The sequence below is a fragment of the Lolium perenne genome, chromosome 4 (genome assembly GCF_019359855.2).
Source record: "Lolium perenne isolate Kyuss_39 chromosome 4, Kyuss_2.0, whole genome shotgun sequence".
Lineage (NCBI taxonomy): Eukaryota > Viridiplantae > Streptophyta > Magnoliopsida > Poales > Poaceae > Lolium > Lolium perenne.
In genome coordinates, this window is record NC_067247.2 from 321,563,438 (window position 1) to 321,583,684 (window position 20,247).

The 20,247-nt window shown below is 46.9% G+C and overlaps 2 protein-coding genes across 2 annotated transcripts; one reads left to right on the top strand and one right to left on the bottom strand.

Annotated features, from left to right (window-relative positions):
* Positions 1-2,617: 2,617 nt before the first annotated feature.
* Positions 2,618-8,357, bottom strand: LOC127296284 (DNA (cytosine-5)-methyltransferase CMT1). Its single transcript, XM_051326324.2, has 21 exons — positions 8,074-8,357; positions 7,919-7,941; positions 7,716-7,812; positions 6,768-6,875; positions 6,465-6,599; positions 6,262-6,361; positions 5,788-5,996; positions 5,635-5,700; positions 5,320-5,544; positions 5,133-5,191; positions 4,993-5,059; positions 4,588-4,917; positions 4,439-4,507; positions 4,280-4,366; positions 4,091-4,178; positions 3,774-3,892; positions 3,589-3,693; positions 3,464-3,507; positions 3,322-3,391; positions 3,128-3,231; positions 2,618-3,009 (listed from the first exon to the last, which is right to left on the bottom strand). The coding sequence occupies exons 1-21, from the start codon at positions 8,275-8,277 to the stop codon at positions 2,811-2,813; spliced, it is 2,508 nt and encodes an 835-aa protein (XP_051182284.2). The 5' UTR covers positions 8,278-8,357; the 3' UTR covers positions 2,618-2,810.
* A 9,498-nt stretch (positions 8,358-17,855) lies between these two features.
* Positions 17,856-20,097, top strand: LOC127296283 (uncharacterized). Its single transcript, XM_051326323.1, has 2 exons — positions 17,856-18,550; positions 19,814-20,097. The coding sequence occupies exons 1-2, from the start codon at positions 17,977-17,979 to the stop codon at positions 20,008-20,010; spliced, it is 771 nt and encodes a 256-aa protein (XP_051182283.1). The 5' UTR covers positions 17,856-17,976; the 3' UTR covers positions 20,011-20,097.
* Positions 20,098-20,247: the final 150 nt, after the last annotated feature.

Here is a 20,247-nt window from a genome sequence, read left to right on the forward strand (position 1 = left end):
ATTCATCGAGCCTACCGGTCTTCTGCCGTTCATATCCCTTGTAAGCCGTGGGGGGCCGAACATGAACCCCTCGGCACTCACCGCCCCTGTCAACCGGTGGAGGCCGGAGACTCACACCTTCCACTTGAGGGCCGGCGAGATGGCCCCTACTCTCCAGGATGTTTCCATGGTCCTTGGACTACCTATTCAGGGCGAGCCACTGTGTATGAACACAGCTTCTGATAGGTGGCGCTAGCAGATGGAGGCGCTTATTGGCAGGGCTCCTCCGCTGCCAGCAGATCCAAAGGAGAGAGCTCCCGCCGGCGCGTCTTTCTCTTGGATCAGGACTAACTTTGGACAATGCCCGGAAGGGGCCAACGAGGACACTCTGAGGACGTACACCCGCGTGTACTTATGGTACATGATTTCGAGGACTCTCTTTCCTGACAGTGGGGGGAAGCTGGCCCATTGGTGTTGGCTGAAGGCGCTTACGGTGTTGGAGCACCGGTGGAGTTGGGGAACAGCGGCACTTGCCTACCTCTACCGGCAGGTGATGATTTGTTCTATGTACTATTTTCCTATAGTAGTGTGCTAGACAAAGTACTAACCAAATGTCTTATGTGCGCAGTTGGACGAAGCTTGTCGCAGGACTGGGAGCAGGACTGGGAGCGGCGGTATTGGTGGATGCATGCTCCTACTTTCCGTATGGAGCTGGGACCGCCTATCAGTTGGGCGTCCCAGGGTACTCAACGAGAGGCCATGGCCTCATCACCATGAGAACCTTGATCGGGAACCCACTTAGGCATACCTTTGGGACAATGTCTCGGAGATGACGAGTGATCCAATGGTCATGTACAGACAGTACACTGCGGAGTTGGACACTCTTACCGCTGAGCAGGTAACCGATCACTCTTTTGCAATCCTAGTTTTCATTGATTCTAATGGCATGTTCTAAATGCTACTTGTTGTTTGAATTTACTTGCTACGATGTAGACTACATCTTCTGAGATTGCTACTTGTTGTGTATGTTCTGAGATTGCTACTTGTTGTGTCCAATGAAAACTGTTGGAGTTTGGTAGGATTTTTCATGATTTTAACACAAGTCAATGTGTGACGCCCTTCACACTGGCGCCACAGTGCACTATGTGGCGTGCCAACTTATATCAACTATTGGGTCGAAAACATCCAGGGGCTCCGGACGATAAGTCCTTAGCCGTTTTGGCGAGGCTCTATGTGTGGCGCCCGTGGCATCGGCGCCACACATGCTAGTGTGGCGCCCGTGGCATCGGCGCCACACATAGAGGTTCGCCCAAACGGCTAAGTCCTAGACGTTCCGGAGCCCCTGGATGTTTTCGACCGAAAATATGATATAAGTTGGCATGTGTGGCGTCGATGGGAGAGGCGCCACACATGCTGCCACGTCGGATCGGCAGACCAGCTCAGCATCGAGGGCGCCACGTCGGCTGGGAGAGTGGCGCCGGCAGGAGGGGCGCCACACGGGCATGTGTGGCGCCGATGTGAGGGGCGCCACACAAAAGGGTTAGATTGGTGAAATAGTTTCGCCGGAGGGTCAGTCTGTGCTTTTCTTTAACTTTTAGGTTATTTTTGTGCAAATCGCCCAACCTGCACGCTTGCAAATTCTATCGCTTCGGCGACCATCTTGACAAGGACACCACCTAAGTAGCAAGATTCACCGGGAATTAACATAGATATGGTTAGAATTTAAGCGGGCTAACATAATGTTTGATCGGTGATGCATAATTTTAGCAAAGCAATCAGAAATCGGCGGCTGGAGGTGGTTGTACGGACGGTGGCGCTGGAGCCTGGAGGAGTGGTGAGAAATCCGTTCAGTTTTGGGCATGTAAACAGCCCCTTCAGTCTGTGTTAATAGGGGTCGTGTGTAAAAAAATTCGGGTCTCTGAAAAAGTTTTTCGGGCCGAGCAGCTGCGCCACTTTCAACCTGAACCCGTAAATCGGCCGGAAAAATATGGCTCGACGTGATTTAAGGGCTCTCTTAGAGTTGCTCTTAGTTCGTCATTTCTGTCAAGCAAACCCAAATACCATGAGAAAGAAAATAAAGAGCAAGATGAGGTAGAATTTGCCGGGTCTCCATATAGATGTGCAGGCTAGCTCTATTATCATGTCCATGGAGAGCCACCCTGAATCACAGTTCTATGGCATCTGCCACATTAACGAACCGCCAGCTATTGACAAGAAGTCAACCTGTTGACTGACCAAAAGAGGAGAATACTTGCCAGGAAAGAGGAGCATGGAAATAACGCATGAAATAATCCCGACAGAAGTGGTTGCTGACCAACTTGACCTATGTTTTCACCCAGCCGTGTCTAAATGCCTCACATCCTCCATCATTTGTCAGACAACTTTGTCTCAGAACAACAAGAATAAACAAAACAGGTCTCAATAAAATGGAATGTAACGTAGTAATATATTAGTCAGTGCAATGAGGATTTACATATCTATTCTGTGTCACCCGATCAAATGGCATATCACTACTTCAGAATTACAAGATGTGTAGAGATGTTGCAGCACCAATGGTGAACTGAATTGGTGCATAACCCAAGCAAATTCAGAGTATCCTAAATACTAGTACAGTAATATACTTGAGGCAAAACTCACATATCTTCCAGCCGCAAAATTTCCTCAAAAAAGTTTCTGAATTTGAAGGAATAGACAGGTATGCAATGGGGAAATACATAAGCTTTTAGTTATAAATTGATGAGTTGGAAAAATCAGTGGCCAGAGTAAATGACAATGTTTTGACAGCTACCCATGCAAGTATATGACCAAAATCAACACACTCAGTCACAAACTTATTCTGCCTCCACTACTTCGCCTCCAGAAGTTCCTTCAGACAATCTTGCAAGTGTTGCTTGATCCATAGGAATAAAATTCCCTGGTAATTTGAACAGGGGATAGTCACCATCAAATTCGCCCTGGTACGCCTGTCCAAGGGAGTACCCCAGAGCTCGAGCAACAGGGACGGCTACCGCATTGCCAACTTGGATATATCTACATAAAGCATGCACATCACAATAAATCAACATAATAAAGGAGTCGTAGAGGTTGAGAGCTACTGTGTCCTTACAAAAATCAAACAGTTATGGTGTCAAGTTAAAGATGAACTTACTTCTGTTTTATAGGGCCAGACAACCTGTAATAGTCTGGGAAGCCTTGTAGCCTCGCGTTTTCACGGACGGTCAGAACTCGGTGCTGGGTGGGATGCAAAACAATCTGCCAAATTCCATCCAAGCTCGATCAAAATAAAAGATATTGGCAAGTTATGAACTCATAAAAGCACCAGAAATTTTATTAACAGCTCACTTGGTTATGAGGCTCAGCTCTGGTGACAACAGTTGCAACAGTTTCATCCCACCACAGGCGTCCAAATGGTCTGCAAAGCAACAAAACAAGGATTATCAATCGAGTTTTACGAATAATACAAACCAATATTCGGTATACTTACTTCAGTGACTTGCCCTTGATAAAGGTCATGGCATAGCTAGGCACCTACAAGAGAAGCAAGGATGATTAAAACATGGGAAATATGTACATTACAGCTGATAAAAGCACTGCAGATATAAGCAGTACCAAAGGCTTCCCAGAAGACAGAAGTACGCGAGGAATATCCGGATCGAACTCAACGGTATTGTTTTCCCCAACCCGGACACCTTTCAAATCACGGAAGTTGGCCCCCTGAAATACAATAATTGCTCATAAATTGTAGGACTGGGTAAAAAGAGAAAGGGCATTACACATGTTCAGCCTTAGCTTACCTTTTTTACAGGAATCTGCTGCACTCTTTCATAATCGTCATTGTTTAATTGTAGGGGCTGATGATCAAATAGAAGACCTTCCTTGTGAGTAGCATCTCCAAGTGAGTAATCCTTCATGTCTTAAAATGAATAACAAAACAAGATAACTCAGAATGGCACCAAATAACTCAGTATAATCAAGAAGTAACAAATTGATAATGAAATGCTGGAAACTATGGCATGATGACATCATTGAACCACCAACATGACTAAAAATATGAGAAAAGCATGCAGATATTAAATTTAAACACTCAACAGGTCAGACTAGGTGGGTTTACCTTTACGGTTGAGCCGGATATAATGTTGGAATTCTGTTTTGGGTCTAATACGATGGTCCATCACATCATTAGGTTGATGGTTTCCAACCTGTAGAAAAGAATATAATTTATGAGGACAGAGAAAACAACTGATGTTCAGGCAGCACTCCACAAATAATTGAGTAGGGGAGGAAAACAGCCAGTGCAAACCTTCGGTAAATCGGATATAGCATCTCTAATGACAAGAGCTTCCTTCAAGTGTTTATCTTCGGTTTCATTATAGGCAACTAGACATTGCTGAAAATAGAGCATCATTTCAGTAAGATGTAATAATAACATAAACATGGTGTTAGTAATATGTTCTCATACCGAGAATGCATTTGGCACTACTCCTCGATTAATAACATCATGGGTGGGAAGCGGAAACTTTGGAAGTACCTACATTGCCAGATGAATCTTTCTTAGCAGTAGTGTTACAAGGTACAACAGAGCAAGGAGCATAGGAAAAAGAGAGATACCACTGAAGGAAGCGCTCCACAGAGAAACACTCGCATCCTGAACTGTGGTAGCCCATAACATCCTGCAACCATCATACCAAGCCTAGCTTGGTAACTCATGGCAACAAGGCGACTCAATGCATAACGCCCAAGAAACCCATCTGCAAATTTCAGAATATCTACGACGTTCTCCATAAGAACATATTTGGGCCTCAGGTAGTTCACAATATCCATAAACACAATCAGTTGTTTGTTTCTTTCATCCGTCAGCGGATCTTCATAATTTCTGAATCTGTTCAATCCACTGATGCCTTGGCAAGGAGGACCCCCACAGATGACATCCACGCAGCCCTTTTGGAATTAGAAATACATTAATAGGTAGCACAAGAACAAGAACCCAAAAGGAACAAGGAGGGATATACGTACAGGCAAGGGTAAAATGGATTCCCTGTATCCACTCTCAACAAATTCTTTAATACGTTCAGGGGAATCACTGAAATGTTAACTAGGTTAAGGCACTATTGACAAAACAGAATAAAGAGGAACGCAATGAAACAGATACCAACCTAAGGCCATCACTTGGCTCCCAAGTATCATAACTAGGATCATATGTTTTCCACCGTACCTACAAAAATACACAAATATTCTAAATTATCTAGTGTAAAACTGAACATACAAGAGAGGAATAAAAATAGCCCTGAAATCCATAAAAATTACAGAAATATGTGCTTTGAAAAATCTAGTCTGCAGTACCTTGAACCACAAGCCAGCCTTTCCAGTGCTATTTGGATCACCGTAGCAAATATCAACCAGTTTCTCTACTTCAAATGTACCCTCCGGGAGATTTTCATTTTCATCATCTTCATCATTGTTCGAAGTCCGTGGTAGAGAATTGCTATTGTGGACGTCATATTTCTTACAGAGGGCATCCCAGTGCCGAAGGAGGGAAAGGAAATCCTCAGCCTTCTCATTCCGCACCTACAAATTAGATGTAAAATCATACAAGTCATCATGCCTGGTTAACAAAACAGGGAATGCAATTCAGTGCCAATTGTAGTTACTAGCTACCTGTGTGAATGTGTGGTTTTGCTTTAGACTGTTGCAAGCATTTGTGTTCATGTCTACAGCCCATTTCTGCAAAAGGTAATAATATTAAGATTGTCAGTTACAGTGCCTTCAGCGGCAGTGAAGGTCCTAAGACATCCTAAGCAGAAAACTTACTGTATTCAGTTTTAAGCCCGACCATGCAGCACCCAGGCATAGCCCAGTTGACATGGCACCACACCCAGAGTAAAGATCCAGCAGTGTTGCTGTTTCCATTTGTTCATCATGTGGTGCCGCAATGTCAGCAATTGGTTTTTTCTTAGAATAGTCAACATCGTCACAAGAAAGATCTGATGCTGCTTCACTGCCCATTGCACCACCATTTTCTACAAGAGTTTAACTCGTCAAAATACATCAGGAGATATATCATGGTACACTATATCTATCAACTTTTGTTTGCCGAATGTACTTCCTGGATGTATCACCAAAGTAATTATTGTATAGAGTCATTTTAAATTATGATCAGACCATCCAAGTATACTGTCTATTTTCATTTTAATATAAGTTGCATACAAGAAACAGAAAAGACAAGCTTGACTGAGCACTTATGATGGTTGCAACACAGGGAAAATAGTATCTACAGATGATTACCTGGTGGCATGTTTGCAAACGTGGAATATGCTACCGAATAAGACATGTCATAATACAAATCACACTTTGAGATTAGCTGAGCTTTAGCTTCGGGTGTCATCTGTAGTTGTTTAACAAAGCAAACATATAAAGATCAGCAGAAACATGACAAGCAGTATGTAGTACACATTCATGAACTTGAAAGAAAAAAACAAAGCACTTACATTTGGGCTCACATAAATGATATTTACTTTAGAGATAATTGACTCAATCATGTTATCATTCTTTTCCTCTGAAAGGAAAACACGCTTGCGATCATGCTTATGATCATTAACCTCCAGCAATTTGGGTGAGATGACCTGCAAATTTGTGTTAGGCACATGCAGAATTGCCTTTAGAAAAAACAAGAACACATGCTTGATTGCGAATAATTTAATAAAGAAGGAAGCTGTGTGCATCCTTTGGATGCAGATGCTGGGCCTATGCTCCTTGATCGAAAAAAAAGAACACATGCTTGACACGCATACCGTATCTTCCACACGGAAGAACCAGCGACAAGTGAAGTGTGATCCATGATCGATTCCTTCAAACAACTCTGTGATCCGGCCAATGTAATTGTCCTCACCAGGAGCAGCCTGCAGTCACTCAGAATAACAATAACATGATTACCGTACGTAGTTGGGTTAAAATAGAGGTAATCAACAAGATAAATGCAGGAGAGAAAACTAGGATATTTAGGAGCTACACCCTTCATGGTCCATGCAAAGGAAACAATCAATAAGCAGTCTGCAAAGTATCCAAGACATTTCCTATCCTAAAGTGCTAAATATCACAGATCAGATTCACACACAAAGTGGAACAGTACAAAATAACATTTTAACCAAAAATGTATAACATGAGAAAAAGAGTGCTGTATGTTGATAAATCGAGAAGAAGCTACTTAATTAAAAGTCTACAGGACACTCCAAATTAAGAACACAGGGGGCACAGAGTAATAAGTTAGTAATGCATGATAAGATTAACAAAATTAACCCACTGGAGTAAACTAGAAAGCCTCTTGGTATAATGCAAAAGGACTCCATGAGACAAACTTGTAGTCCTAGTGTACCAAATCATAAAATTCAGAACTGATTTACATGCATATCTTCATTCTCATGATGGAGGACAATTTAGTTCACAGTTTACGCACTTAAGCTAGCATTGCACAGTACAGTATTGAATTGGTACAAGGAACCGGGCTAGCTAGCATGCATGCACCTGAGCACATTCTATTGTCACAAACTGAACGCATGGAAGTTAACAACAGCTTGGCAGAAACAAAAAGGGGGACACCACCACTTCAGCAATTATAGCATAACAAAAAATCGCAACCCAAACTGTATCAATCTTCTTCCTACACTACAATCATCAGGCAAGGAAGACAATGGCAATCAACCAATAAGCAGTAGAGCTAAAAGCAGGCGATCGTGTTTGACCTTGACATAGACGTCATCCCCAAGATGGAAGTTCGCCTCATCCACGCAAACTGTTGTGTAGTGGCGCAGGGCTCCGATTTCGTCCTCGGCATCAGACCTGCAGAAACAGGAATGCCTTAAGCACCGCAAACGCAAAGCAGGTCCCTTTGCAGTACAACGGAAACCAGCAGAACAAGGCGAACATTGCAGCAAGCCATGCATACCTCTTAGCTTGTGAATCAGAACCCTGCAATCAAAGGTAGGAGTACAGGATTTTTGTCAGTCACAGTTTCCAAACACGAAACACCATCTCTACCACCTACGTACGTGCTGATCGATCAGATCCAGAGACAGACAGCAGAGACACCATAGTACGTACCTTGGCGGCGTACCGCTGCGGCCACCGCTGCCGCGCCTCGCCATCCGGCACGGGCTCGCCGACGAAGTGGTCCTGGACGGCCTTCCTCTTGTTGGCGCTCGGCCTCGCCACCCTCTTCTTCTTCCCGGCGCCGCGCGTCTCCGCGGACCCTTCTCCCCCCGCCTGGACCGCGGCGCCCTCCTCTTCGTCCTCCTCTTGGCCCATCTGTAGATCCTCCGCGTCCGGCTCCTCCGCGCAGATGTCGTCGTTGATCGCGCTGCCCGCGTCGTCCGCCCCCGCCCCCGCAGTCTGCTGCGCGTCCTTCGTCCCGTCCTTGGCCGCGTTCCCCGCCGCTCTGCGCTGGCGCTTGCCGCGCGAGCGCGAGCGCGACGGCCCGCGTTCGGGGTCCGCGTCGGGGTCCGCTTCGCGGTGGCGCTTGCGGCGCGACGACGTCACGCGCCGCTCGAGCTCGGAGTCGGGGTCGGGGTCGGGGTCGGCGTCGGCCGGTTTGGGCCGCAGCCGCACCGAGCGCCTGGGCTCGGCGTCGGGGTCGGGGTCGGCGTCGGCCGGTGTGGAGCGCAGCCGGACGGAGCGCCTGGGCTCGGTGGCCGGGGAGGGCGTCACCGGCGACATGGGCGGGCGAGGTGAGGGAGCAGAGAGTGGAGCTCGGGGAATGCTGGCTGGGGCTAGGGTTTTTGGGGAGGTTGGTGTTTGGTGGAGACGAGATGGACCGAGGCTGAGAGAGAAAAAGGTGGAGGATTTGAGGACAGCGGCGGGCGCCTTGGATGCTTTGGCGATGGAACGGGCGGGAACGCGCGGAATGGCGAGCGCCGTAGTGGTGGTGGGGTTCGGTCCGGGCCCACCTGCAGTGGCTCGCCGTCCGCTCTCTCCGCTCCGAGACCGGTCAAAGTGGCGTGCAGTTTACGAAATATCTTGGACGTAGCCAACGGGAAGCTGGCAGGTGGGGGCCGGAACCCAGAAGCGGAGAGAGCTCCTTCGCTTTGGTGGGCAGGCGATGACGATTATCATCAGGTGGCTGTTTTGAGCAAAACGCCGAAATTTTCTCCTTTGCTTTTCCAGCTGCCGTTCATCTGTTGTGTACGGGAAAAGAGGATCAGGACGGAATATCCCGCGCGCGCGATTCACTGCGGTGGTTTGAATTTTGAAACCGCCGCGGTGAGGTGTTGTAGACTACGGGGATACGTGTGTATATGTATGTAGTTTAGAGAAGATGGGGGTATTATTAACTGAAATTCCCAACGGCTCTTTCAATTTTGTGAACACGTCTAATGCGTATGTGTCCCAGGTGGGCATAGAGAGATAAAGAAATCTTCCTCTCCAAGAGCACCAGCCTTCAGACGGCCAATCATTTTCTAACAATACATTTTTTCATCAGTTTAACATATAAGAATTGATTTTACAATTTTAAAAAATAATATTACGTTAGGAAAGTGTACCTCGCATTACTAGGAATTTGCTTACCGTCGGCGCACAGAATTTGCTACCGCTGGCGCGTTTCTATTCGCCGGCGACCACCTTGACGGTGGTTATGCCTTACCACCGGCGCATTGCAAACCGCCGGGTAACCCAGATTACCGCCGGCGCCTCAGCCAACTCGTCGGGTGTATTATTTAGAGCCGGCATTTTTCGATCCGCTGGGGGGACAACTTCAAGATGGCGAATCTGATGATGGGTTCGTGGTTGGAGGCTGGCATGCCTAATTTCTTTCTCCTCACTAGTAGAAAAAGGCCCATCAATACCGGTTCCAGAGGGGCTTTTGTACCGGTTAAGCAACCGGTACAACCCCCCCCCCCTTTGGTACCGGTTCCAGAGGGGCTTTTGTACCGGTTAAGCAACCGGTACAACCCCCCCCCCCCCCCTTTGGTACCGGTTCCAGAGGGGCTTTTGTACCGGTTAAGCAACCGGTACAACCCCCCCCCCTTGGTACCGGTTCCTTACGAACCGGTATTAAAGGGACCTCCACGTGGGCACGCAGGAGAGTACAGGGCGAGGGAGCTTTGGTACCGGTTTGTAATACGAACCGGTACCAAAGGTTGGCAGCCGCGGCAGAGAAAATGCATAAATCTCTGCCGGAGCAGAGAATTCAGGGTTTAGGGTTTTAGGAGGGGTTTAGGGGTATCAGACCGTTTCATATCGCGTCGATGCGCCAGAAACGCGTTTGGATTTAGGTAGTACATGAAGATAAATGTGATGCATAGCAACTTGGTGCATATAATATAACACATGTAATTGCATAAGATCGCAAATTAAGTAGTACATGCATGAAGATCGATCTTCATGCATATATAGTGGTACTCTCCGAGGCATACTATCTGTTACATGTAACATAGTGGTACTCTCCGAGGCATACTATCTGTTACATGTAGCATAGTGGTACTCTCCGAGGCATACTATTTGTTACATGTAGCATAGTGGTACTCTCCGAGGCATACTATCTGTTACATGTAGCATAGTGGTACTCTCCGAGGCATACTATCTATTACATGTAGCATAGTGGTACTCTCCGAGTCAAACTATATGTTACATGTAGATCTTCATTCATAGTGGTACTCTCCGAGTCAAACTATATGTTACATGTAGATCTTCATTCATAGTGGTACTCTCCGAGTCAAACTATATATTACATGTAGATCTTCATTGATAGTGGTACTCTCCAAATGGCGGTATGATGTCCCGAAGGAAAAAAATCCCACCAGTTCCTCGCCAATTTCTTTGAAGCGTTCCTCGATTGAGATCATGTCCCGCTTTCTTGCCAACTGTAAAAGAATGGGATACAAATGAATACATGAGCTATGTGTGTGTATATATATATATATCAAATCACAATCAAACAATTATTACGGAAACTCAGCACAACTTATGCTAACAAAATAAATTTATGAATATTGTTTTCGTACCTCTTTATTTCTTTGATTATTCGTTCTCTCGCTGACAATTCTGTGGATGTACTCGCAAATGTAATATCCACATAGATTAGTCCCGTGTGGTTGTTTCGGGCATTCGCAAATCGCATTCACCTTCGGGTAACTAATGTTGCACTACCTCTTGCGGCCCAACCAGGGGCCCGTGAAGGCACTCGATAGCCAGGTGGGCCACTACGTCGGTTCCGAAGAAGAATTCTTGAAGAACAAGACAAGGAGACGAAGGATACAAGGAAAGTTTAGACCTAGGACTCTTTGTAACCTAGTCGTACCCGGATAGATCTCTCGAGACCTGGCTCCCAATATAAGGGCCATGAGAGAGGCTGCCGAGGACACACGCAATCTTAGTAACCACAGCCACCATAAGTCTAGAGCTAGGTCCCTACAGAACTTAGCCTCTCGACGAGATCATAGCAGAAACCTTCGGCACCCCATTGTAACACGGTATTTTCAAAATCAAGATCAGACAGGCAGGACGTAAGAGTTTTACCTCATCGAGGGCCCCAAACCTTGGTAAATCGCTTTCCCTGCTTGTTTGATAACCGATGTCTCATGTCAGCCTACAGGATTTCATCTACCCTAAGCCCCAAATGGAGGGCATTGCCGAGGAGTACCCTCGACAATTGGCGCCGTCTGTGGGAACCCTGTCGGCACAAGCCATGTCATCGACAGTTCCAGTTACGTCTGCAGCGTTCGTGCTAGAATCACCAACGCCATCAAGTCCAAGAAACTCAGTTCGTTACGGATCCTTTGAGTTCACACCGCAGTTTGAGGCATCGCATCCGACCTTCACGGAGTCACGCGACAAAATGGATACTACTTTCGGTGGTATCCACTTCATCATCAATTCCAGAGGGTTTCTTCGCCTTCCTAGTTCAAGCGCGCCAAGCCCAAGAACTTCGGTTCCAGATGATATCGCGTCGGCAGCAGCTTTGGCGGTCCTGCCTGGGAACATTGGAGAGGGCAGTCGAAGCGGTTTCGGCAGCAAAGAGGAGCAAAGGAAAAGACGAAGGGATTCACGCCGCGAAGAAGAAGAGCGAGTCGCGACTCGCCCTCGGCATTATGAACGAGGATGTCACAGCATGCAGCCAAGCAAGAACATCTTCGTACACCTTATCTATCGGCCACGGAGCAACTTGAAGCGTCGTGTTACTTGCATTCTTACATCGACCCGAAGGATAATCTTGAAAAGTCCACTCATCTGCTTAGAAATTGTTGATCTTAGGGCCGAGACAGCAGCAAAAGCTGACCCGGTAGAAAAAAGGGCGGCAGCCTACAGTTACCCACCGGAGCCATACATACCGGAAAAAGGAGACGTATATGTACCAACCGAAGTATTCCCAGCATCTCGAGGACAGGTCAACATGATCCATAAAACTAGTTTTTCGAAGAGAAAAGCTAAAAAAAATCGCGAGAGGTGAAGTATGCAGAAGTTGCTATGGCGGAGGTACCCGAATATATCGACTGGTCGGACCAAAACATATCTTTTAGCAAGGCGGATCACCCGAAGGCCGTTCCAAGACCTGGCCACGCTGCCCTAGTTCTTGAAGCACAAATTGGAGGGTACAACATGAGCAAGGTGTTCATGGATGGTGGAAGCGGCATGAAAGTGTTATTCGCCAGCACAATGAAGGCAATGGGTTTAACGGTTGATATGCTAAAACAATCTGATACAGTGTTCCATGGCATTATCCCGACCCGACCCGCTTATCCCCTTGGAAAAATATCACTGGATGTAGTTTTCGGCACACCTAGCAACTTCAGGAAAGAAAAGCTCGAATTTGAAGTAGTGGACTGTGAATCACAATATCATGCCATCCTCGGCAGACCAGCGTTTGCCAAATTCATGGCGGTACCTCATTATGCATACCTAAAGCTGAAGATGCCAGGCAATAACGGGACAACAATAACCGTTCACGAAAGTTTTTCTCGTTTTGATAATTGCGACAGGGATTTCCAGAAGATTGCCTCGAAGTTTGGCGTTAAGGAAGAGCTCAATGCACTCGATGATGTCGCAGATCACACGAAGCCACCAGCCGATAATCGGAACGTGAGATCTGATGAATTTGACGTCGCAAAAGAGGCAAAGAAATAGCAAGTGCATCCCTTTGACCTGAAGAAAACAGTCAACACTTCGGCAGATCTCACTATCGCATAGGAAAGCGCGCTCATCGAGTTCATCCGTGAGCGCTGGGAAATATTTGCATGGGAACCATCCGACATGCAGGTATTCCCAGGGAACTCGCTGAGCACGCCCTCAATGTTGACCCCAAAGCCAAACCTGTACAGCAGACGATGCGTCGCTTTTCAAAACCAAAAAGAAAAGCTATTGGCGAAGAAGTTAATCGACTCCGCAAGGCTGGATTCATTCGGGAGCTCAAGGAAGCCGAGTGGGTAGCTAACCCAATCATGGTGCCGAAGAAGGATACGATAGCTCTTCGCATGTGTATCGATTGCACAAGTCTTAACAAGCATTGCCCAAAGGATCACTTCCCGCTGCCACGTATTGACCAGATAGTCGACTCCACAGCAGGATGTGATCGTCTCTCCTTCCTCGATGCGTACTCCAGATATAATCAGATCAAGCTCAAGAAAGAAGATCAAGAGTTAACCGCGTTCATAACCCCGCACAGCGTTTAATGTTACAACGTTATGACTTTTGAGTTAAAAAACGCAGGTGAAACTTATCAGCGGTGTATGCAAGCCTGTCTCGGGGAGCAGATGGGTAGGAATATCGAAGTCTACATCGACGATATCGTGGTTAAAACCAAACATGCAGTTACCCTCATTGACGATCTGCGAGAAACTTTCGACAATCTCGACAGATACAAAATAAAGCTGAACCCGAAGAAATGTTTCTTCGGGGTGCCAGGAGGACAAGTACTCGGGTACTTCATCTCAGCTAGAGGAATAGAGGCCAATCCTTTGAAAATCAAAGCTATCCTTGACATGGAACCACCGAAGAATTTGCATCAAGTGCAACAATTGGCAGGACGATTGGCAACGCTTAGTAGATTCATCGCCAACTTGGGAGAAAAAGTTTTTCCCTTTTATCAGTTGATGAAGAAGTCAGAAAAGTTCGAGTGGCAGATGAGGCGCATGAATCTTTCTATAATTTGAAGAACATTTTGTCGACATCTCCGGTACTCGTGACTCCACATGAAAAAGAACCAATGCTCATGTATATAGCAGCAACGGTGCAGGTCTTTAGCACGGTTCTAGTCGTCGAGCGAGAAGAGGCGGGGAGTGTTCATGGTGTGCAACGACCCGTTTACTACCTCAGCGAGGTACTCACGCCAGCAAAGCAGAGATATCCTCATAGTTTCAAGTGGTAGCTCAGGTGGGATTGCTCCTTGGTGATCAACCACTGCATCAAACTGACTACCAAGGTTGATAGGAATAATTTTCTTGGAGCTTTGTGCTGCATCAGCACTTGCTTTGTCTTTGTATCCAGCAGCTTTACTGGCAATCCTTCTACTGCGGCGTACCAGACTGACATCACGTGGGGCAGGTTGCTTCCTCTTCTGTTTATTGAAATTTGCTGGTTCAGATATAACTGCAACATCACTGTCAGTATTGGGTGCTTGAATCTCTTGCATCGTGACAGTTTTTGTGTGCGCTACTGCATAGTTGGCTGGGACAGTACTGATTTCAATGGAGCACTTCAGTACTTCTACTCCATTAACTTCTTTTTCTTCCAGGTTGATGGTTGTTCCATTGATCTGATTGCCAACAAGCTTGTGGATCAGTTCATGCTCAACTTCATTTTCCATTAGCTTGTTAATTAACTTGGTCAGTTGAGTAATAGCATCTGGTTCCTGTTCTGGTTTAGGGACAGGGATATAGTTCTCTGTAATCAAAGGATGTTGTGGAGAAAGAATTCCATTGGCCATTGTAGGTGCAGCCATAGGAGCAGGGGCAACATGGTGACCATCTGCTGGATCTTCCTGAATATTGTCACCAACATCTGCCATGTCATCCATCTGTGGTTCCATATTGGCATCATGCCAAAAACCAGCGTGTACCAAAGGCATTGGGTGAGGGTTTTCTCCATTGGGGGCTAGAGGGTCTTCATCACCTGCATGTCCTCCTAGCATAGTGGTGGAAAGCAGGATCATAGGGCAAGTCCAGGTGTCAGTCTGCCCATCATCTGAGAGGTTCTTGCCAACTACAACGCTGAGTGGTAGTGTATCAACATTGTGTGCTCTGAATTTAACCAAGACTCTAGCTCTGTTTGAGCAGTCCTTCCAAACTAGGAACCTACCAAACTGATTAAATGTGCGCATCACAGTTTCTGGATCCCACAGCTGTTGAGGGTAGTTAAGTAGCATGCGCCGGACATCATGGGTCATAATGGAGCTATGTTTGTTAATACCATTAACAAACATAATAACTGATTCTCCAAGGAAATATGGACTACCCACTACTGCAGCATCTCTATCTGTTACAGTAGAAAATCTGATAAGGGTTGTTCCCATGGAACTACGTGATGTGCTCCGTACCTGAATTCCAAGATCATGCAGATGCAGGCCAATAGTGGCCGCAGCAGCAAGGAAGTCTCCATCTTCAGGCTCAGGTGTTAGCGTTGCCACCGCCCAGTCATCAGCAAAGAGTGGGAAGTTTCCACCAAGAAAGACATGGCTGCGCTGAGTGCGAAGAGGCCCAGGTGGGATCACCTGCATGCCCGCAGGAACATGGGGGTAGGATCAACGGGGTAGTTTGCCATTGGTGTGGTGGACGACGGTGTCTCAGAGACATGGGAGGGGGTGGATTGTAGCAGCGGTGAAAACTGGGCATTAGGGTTTATCTCTGGAATATATGGAGGATCAAGAGGGCTCACAACAGAATTATGTTTGATCCTATAGATTGGGGCATTGTTACGTTTAGATAGGCATGCACGCAGAGTATGTCCATAGTTGTAACAACCGCGACATCTGATCTGATTCTGGCACTCGTGGGTTTGGTGATCATATGATAAGCATCTATTGCAAATACTAGATGGGGCATGTGGACTATAGTTTTGCCTTGCGGGCCCAAAATCATAATCCATAAGATTGGGAGACGTTGGGTGGATAGGGGGACATTGTATCAACGAAATATCTGAAATATTTTTGTTAGCATTTGTTTTGGACTTCCAGACATTATAGTGGCGAACTTCTTCCATATGATTCCGTACACTGCCGACCTGGAAGGGATTGACAAAGTGATTAATGCTACGATGAAAATGGGCATCTGATCTGCGACGATTACCTTGATGCTATGGGCCAGAAGTTCTTGAAGATTTGTGATGTACAGTAGTCCATTCATGATCTTGTTCCATGTACCAGATCTGTTCCTCTCTTCTCCAGTTCGGGCCACCATTGCTCCATAGATGGAAGAAATAGATAAAATCTTTGCATGTGTAGGATCTCAGACCAAAGATCATGAATCCAATATCTTTTGAACAGACTTGGAAAGAGAAAACCCTATCTCGGAGATGTGAGACACGAATGCATCATGAGAATCGCCTAAGCACGCAGATAGTGCTAATCCCACATTAAGGATGTTGAGGGGAAAATTGGCACGTCCAAATGATATCACCAAAGAAAATACATGGTTATGAGGGGGAGGGCAGATTGAGGTGGAGAACTTGTAACGGACCTGAGATCTGAAAAAATCACCAGATCTGAGATCTAGTCGGAGAGCCAGGCAGGGTGAGTCTTCAAGGTGATCCATGGGGGGAGATCGTCGGCTAGAATGTGGTTAGGGATGGTAGGTTGAGGAATCGCCATGGGAGTCGCCTAGAGGTGGTGAGGGAGAGGGAGTCACCATGCGATGCACCCTCTGAGCCCTAATATTTGACCATCAATTACTAATCCACTCAGTCCTACTCCTTCAGTTTTAACATAATATAAGGAATCACACCGACCATATCCCTCTTCCTCCATGATGGACAATAATTTCAGAAACCTTATGTCTATCCTATGTAAAAAATTTGAACAAATTTTGCTCCATCATATTGAAAATACAGCTCCCACATCTTTGATTGCTCCCTATCAACCAAATTAACAGTCTAGTCAAGCTACATCATCATTCTACCCACATTATTACCAGGAAAAACCCTAGGGCAAAATCGAACAGGGGAGTACTCTACAGAGGGCAAAGAAATCTTACCCGCTACCATTGTAGAGATAATGGCTCATCGGGTCATTCTGCGACGACATGCCCCCAGATGTCCACCACTTCTCCGACTCTGGACGCGGGGGCTTGGTGGCGTCAGTTGCAGCACCGGCGACGCGTGCTGCAGAACCGGCGGGGGCACGACGAAGCCCTCCATGCCATTAGCAGCAGCGGAGGCGCCATACGCCGGAGATTCGCCGTCCATGACTGGGTCGTCGGACCTGTCGCCGTCGCCTCCTCCGTCTTCCATTTCTGTTCGATTTGGGGGAGAAGTGGCTCACTGACGATGGGGAAAGTCAACCAAGAGGTGCCCTAACGCGAGCCCTAACGGTCGTCCGTCAACTGCATGCCACGTCGGCACTGACAGTGGGCCATGGCTACCAGAAACATGGTTAACACGACTAATCCGTTGAATCAGTGCTCCGAGTCGCGACCGTGCCCCAAACCTGGTAGTCATATGACAATCGCGTCCCATTTGGTAATTCCGTGTCACCTCTGGCATAATTGTGGTAGTTTTTTTTATCATTTACTCCCTTGACTCCTTTGACAGAAAAAAAACCTATATGTTCATTTCCTTGACCCTGGTTCTCCCCAAGAAAAGAAAAGAACAAACCTGCCACAAAATTTTCGAAGAAATGGCCCATGGGCCCTGCTCGACCGAGGCCGTGATTTCGCACACACCCAAACTTTCGCTGTCCAGGCCCGCAAAATCCTCGTCGTGCCTATTCCACTCCCACATCCACTTCACCGCCGACGCCTCGTCTACAACCTCGCCGCAGACCTCGTTCCACTTCCCTCCTCCGGCCACCACCGCCCACACGCCATGGCCGCCACCTCCACCTCCCTCTCCCTCGCCGTCTCCCCTCTACCCCGCCCAAAACCCCAACCCCAATTCCAGCCGCGGCACCTCGACCCCAAATCTCCCAAACCCCTGCGCCTCAGCCTGGCGCCCGCGCTCTCCTGCGCCGCCGCGCCCCTCGCCGCCGCCCCCGACGGCTTCGCCATAGACGACATCGTCGAGAAGGACTGGTCCTTCCTGAACGCGTCGGGGTCGCAGCTCCCGCGCGCGCTCGCCGCGGCGGCGCTCTCGCCGGCGTCGCGGGTGCTGGCCGTGACGCCCACGGCGTCCTTCGTGAGCGCCCTCCTCTCCGAGTCCCCCTGCGAGCTCCTCGTCGCCGCGCACGAGTCGCTGTACGCGCTGGGCGGGATCAAGGAGGAGCACGACCAGGTGCGGTGCTTCCATCTGGAGGGCGGGGGAGCGGGCCAGGGGGGCGGCGTGGTGGAGGCCGTGCCCGGGAGGTTCGACGCCTTCGACGTCGTCTTCGTCTGCTACTTCCCCGGGATGGGGGTCACGGCCGACGCGCTGCTCAAGTCGCTAGCCAAGAGGTGCTGCAAAGGTGAGTGGAATGCTGCCTTAACCTTATCTCTGTTTTTCTTCAGTTTGTTGTTTCTCGGTCAATGTTATCAATCAATGGCATTTGCTGATTGGAAGCGTAAGTTTAGGCTTGTGCATTTCCTTCTATCAATTGTTTACTACACATAAGATGGCTAGACTTGTGCTACTAGTTAATCTTTGTTTGTTTCAGTATGTTGTTTCCAACTCTGTTTTATCAATGCCATTTGCTGATTGGAACTGTAAGGTTAGACCTGTTCATTTCGTTCTATCACCTGTCATACAAAGATGGGCCCGCTAGAGGATGTTTCTGTGGCCTTATTGCTGTGTTCCGTATGACTAATCAGTACTGCCTTTGAGGTGGTATGTGATGCTTAAGATGCTACAACACACATTATTTGGTGGGAAGTTTGTGAGCTGTAACGGTCAGATTTGTCTTAGATATCCTGTTGCCTTATCATAACAATACGGGGATATTTATGTTCAGTATTGATGCAGTATCCTGCTTCCTCTGTCCCAAAATATAAGGCGTTTTGGTACGCCACAACAAACTATTGCGATGTATGTTTGGTCGAATAATTTAATGGATCATACATATACGCACATTGACTCTTAAAGTGTAGCCGATGTCCAGGCAGTACGCTGTCTTTATTTTAGTAACTTTGTGTCATTTGAGTTTCTTGTAAGACTAGTAGATTACAGGTGATTGATTGGGGGTGCTCATTCTACTTCAAAGATTCATACTACTCATTGGCTGAATTCATCACCTGCTCCCGCTTGCATAAACCTCTTACTGCAAAGACAACTTAGGTTTCTTGTTGGAAACAGGCAACCTAGAGTTTTCTCAAGGTGATTTGTAGCATTTCGATAGTGCCTTTCTTTTGCGTCGGTAAATTCAGTTCAGTTAGTATTTAGATTTTTCCTTGAGTTGCCTCTCATAATTTGTTCACTTTCACCTAATTAACACAAATGGCAAATGCATTAAGAAATAGAAGGCAGTTTTGGTTTGTTGGGATGGTCTAAAAGCATTTGTTATTACCCAAACAAAGCACTGTCAATGCTTCCAGAACTTGTCAACCGTGTGACACCTCTGGCTGAGGCAAGTTTGAAGCATTTGACAGGTTACTGCAGGTCCTTTAGGTCATAAACCAAACATCACCTTAGTTTTTTTAAAATGACAATGTTTTAGTGTTTTACTGCGTGACGAGTACTTCGATTATGAATGCTCAGTTTTATTGCTTGAGGCATTTCTTTTCATATTACCTAGGTGCAAGAGTTGTCATCTTCTTGGAACAAGGGAGGCAGAACTTGGCGGAACACCGTAGAGAGCATCCAGACATCGTGTTCTCTGACTTGCCTAGTCGGTCTTCACTGGAGAAAGCTGCTTCAGGGAGCAAGTATGAAATAGTGGAGTTTGTCGATGAGTCGGCGCTATATCTTGCTCTTTTGCAATTCCAAGGATGAAACCCTCTTTTGTAAGACAGATTCTTTGGACTGGTTTATCAGCTCCTTGTTTGTAAATGTGCAAGGAGTCATTATCATGTTGTGGAAGAGGCCGATCTAGCAGGTGATGCAACGAGATCATCCCAGTTCTCTTGTCTTGCGCTTATGCTATTACCTACTCCACACATGAGCAAAGACCTGAAATACACAGGGACAGCAACGGTAGATAGCGTAGGATTTTGTGTGTAATTTTCATCC

What these genes read in the sequence shown, in the direction of transcription:
- LOC127296284 (XM_051326324.2), bottom strand. Translation starts at nt 8,277, where the DNA reads ATGGGCCAAGAGGAGGACGAAGAGGAGGGCGCCGCGGTCCAGGCGGGG. An exon ending in CGGGCTTAAAACTGAATACA is followed by an intron (nt 5,701 to 5,787) that starts GTAAGTTTTCTG and finishes TACCTTTTGCAG; the next exon opens with AAATGGGCTGTAGACATGAA. An exon ending in TATCCGGCTCAACCGTAAAG is followed by an intron (nt 3,893 to 4,090) that starts GTAAACCCACCT and finishes ATTCATTTTAAG; the next exon opens with ACATGAAGGATTACTCACTT.
- LOC127296283 (XM_051326323.1), top strand. Translation starts at nt 17,977, where the DNA reads ATGGCCGCCACCTCCACCTCCCTCTCCCTCGCCGTCTCCCCTCTACCC. An exon ending in AGCCAAGAGGTGCTGCAAAG is followed by an intron (nt 18,551 to 19,813) that starts GTGAGTGGAATG and finishes CATATTACCTAG; the next exon opens with GTGCAAGAGTTGTCATCTTC.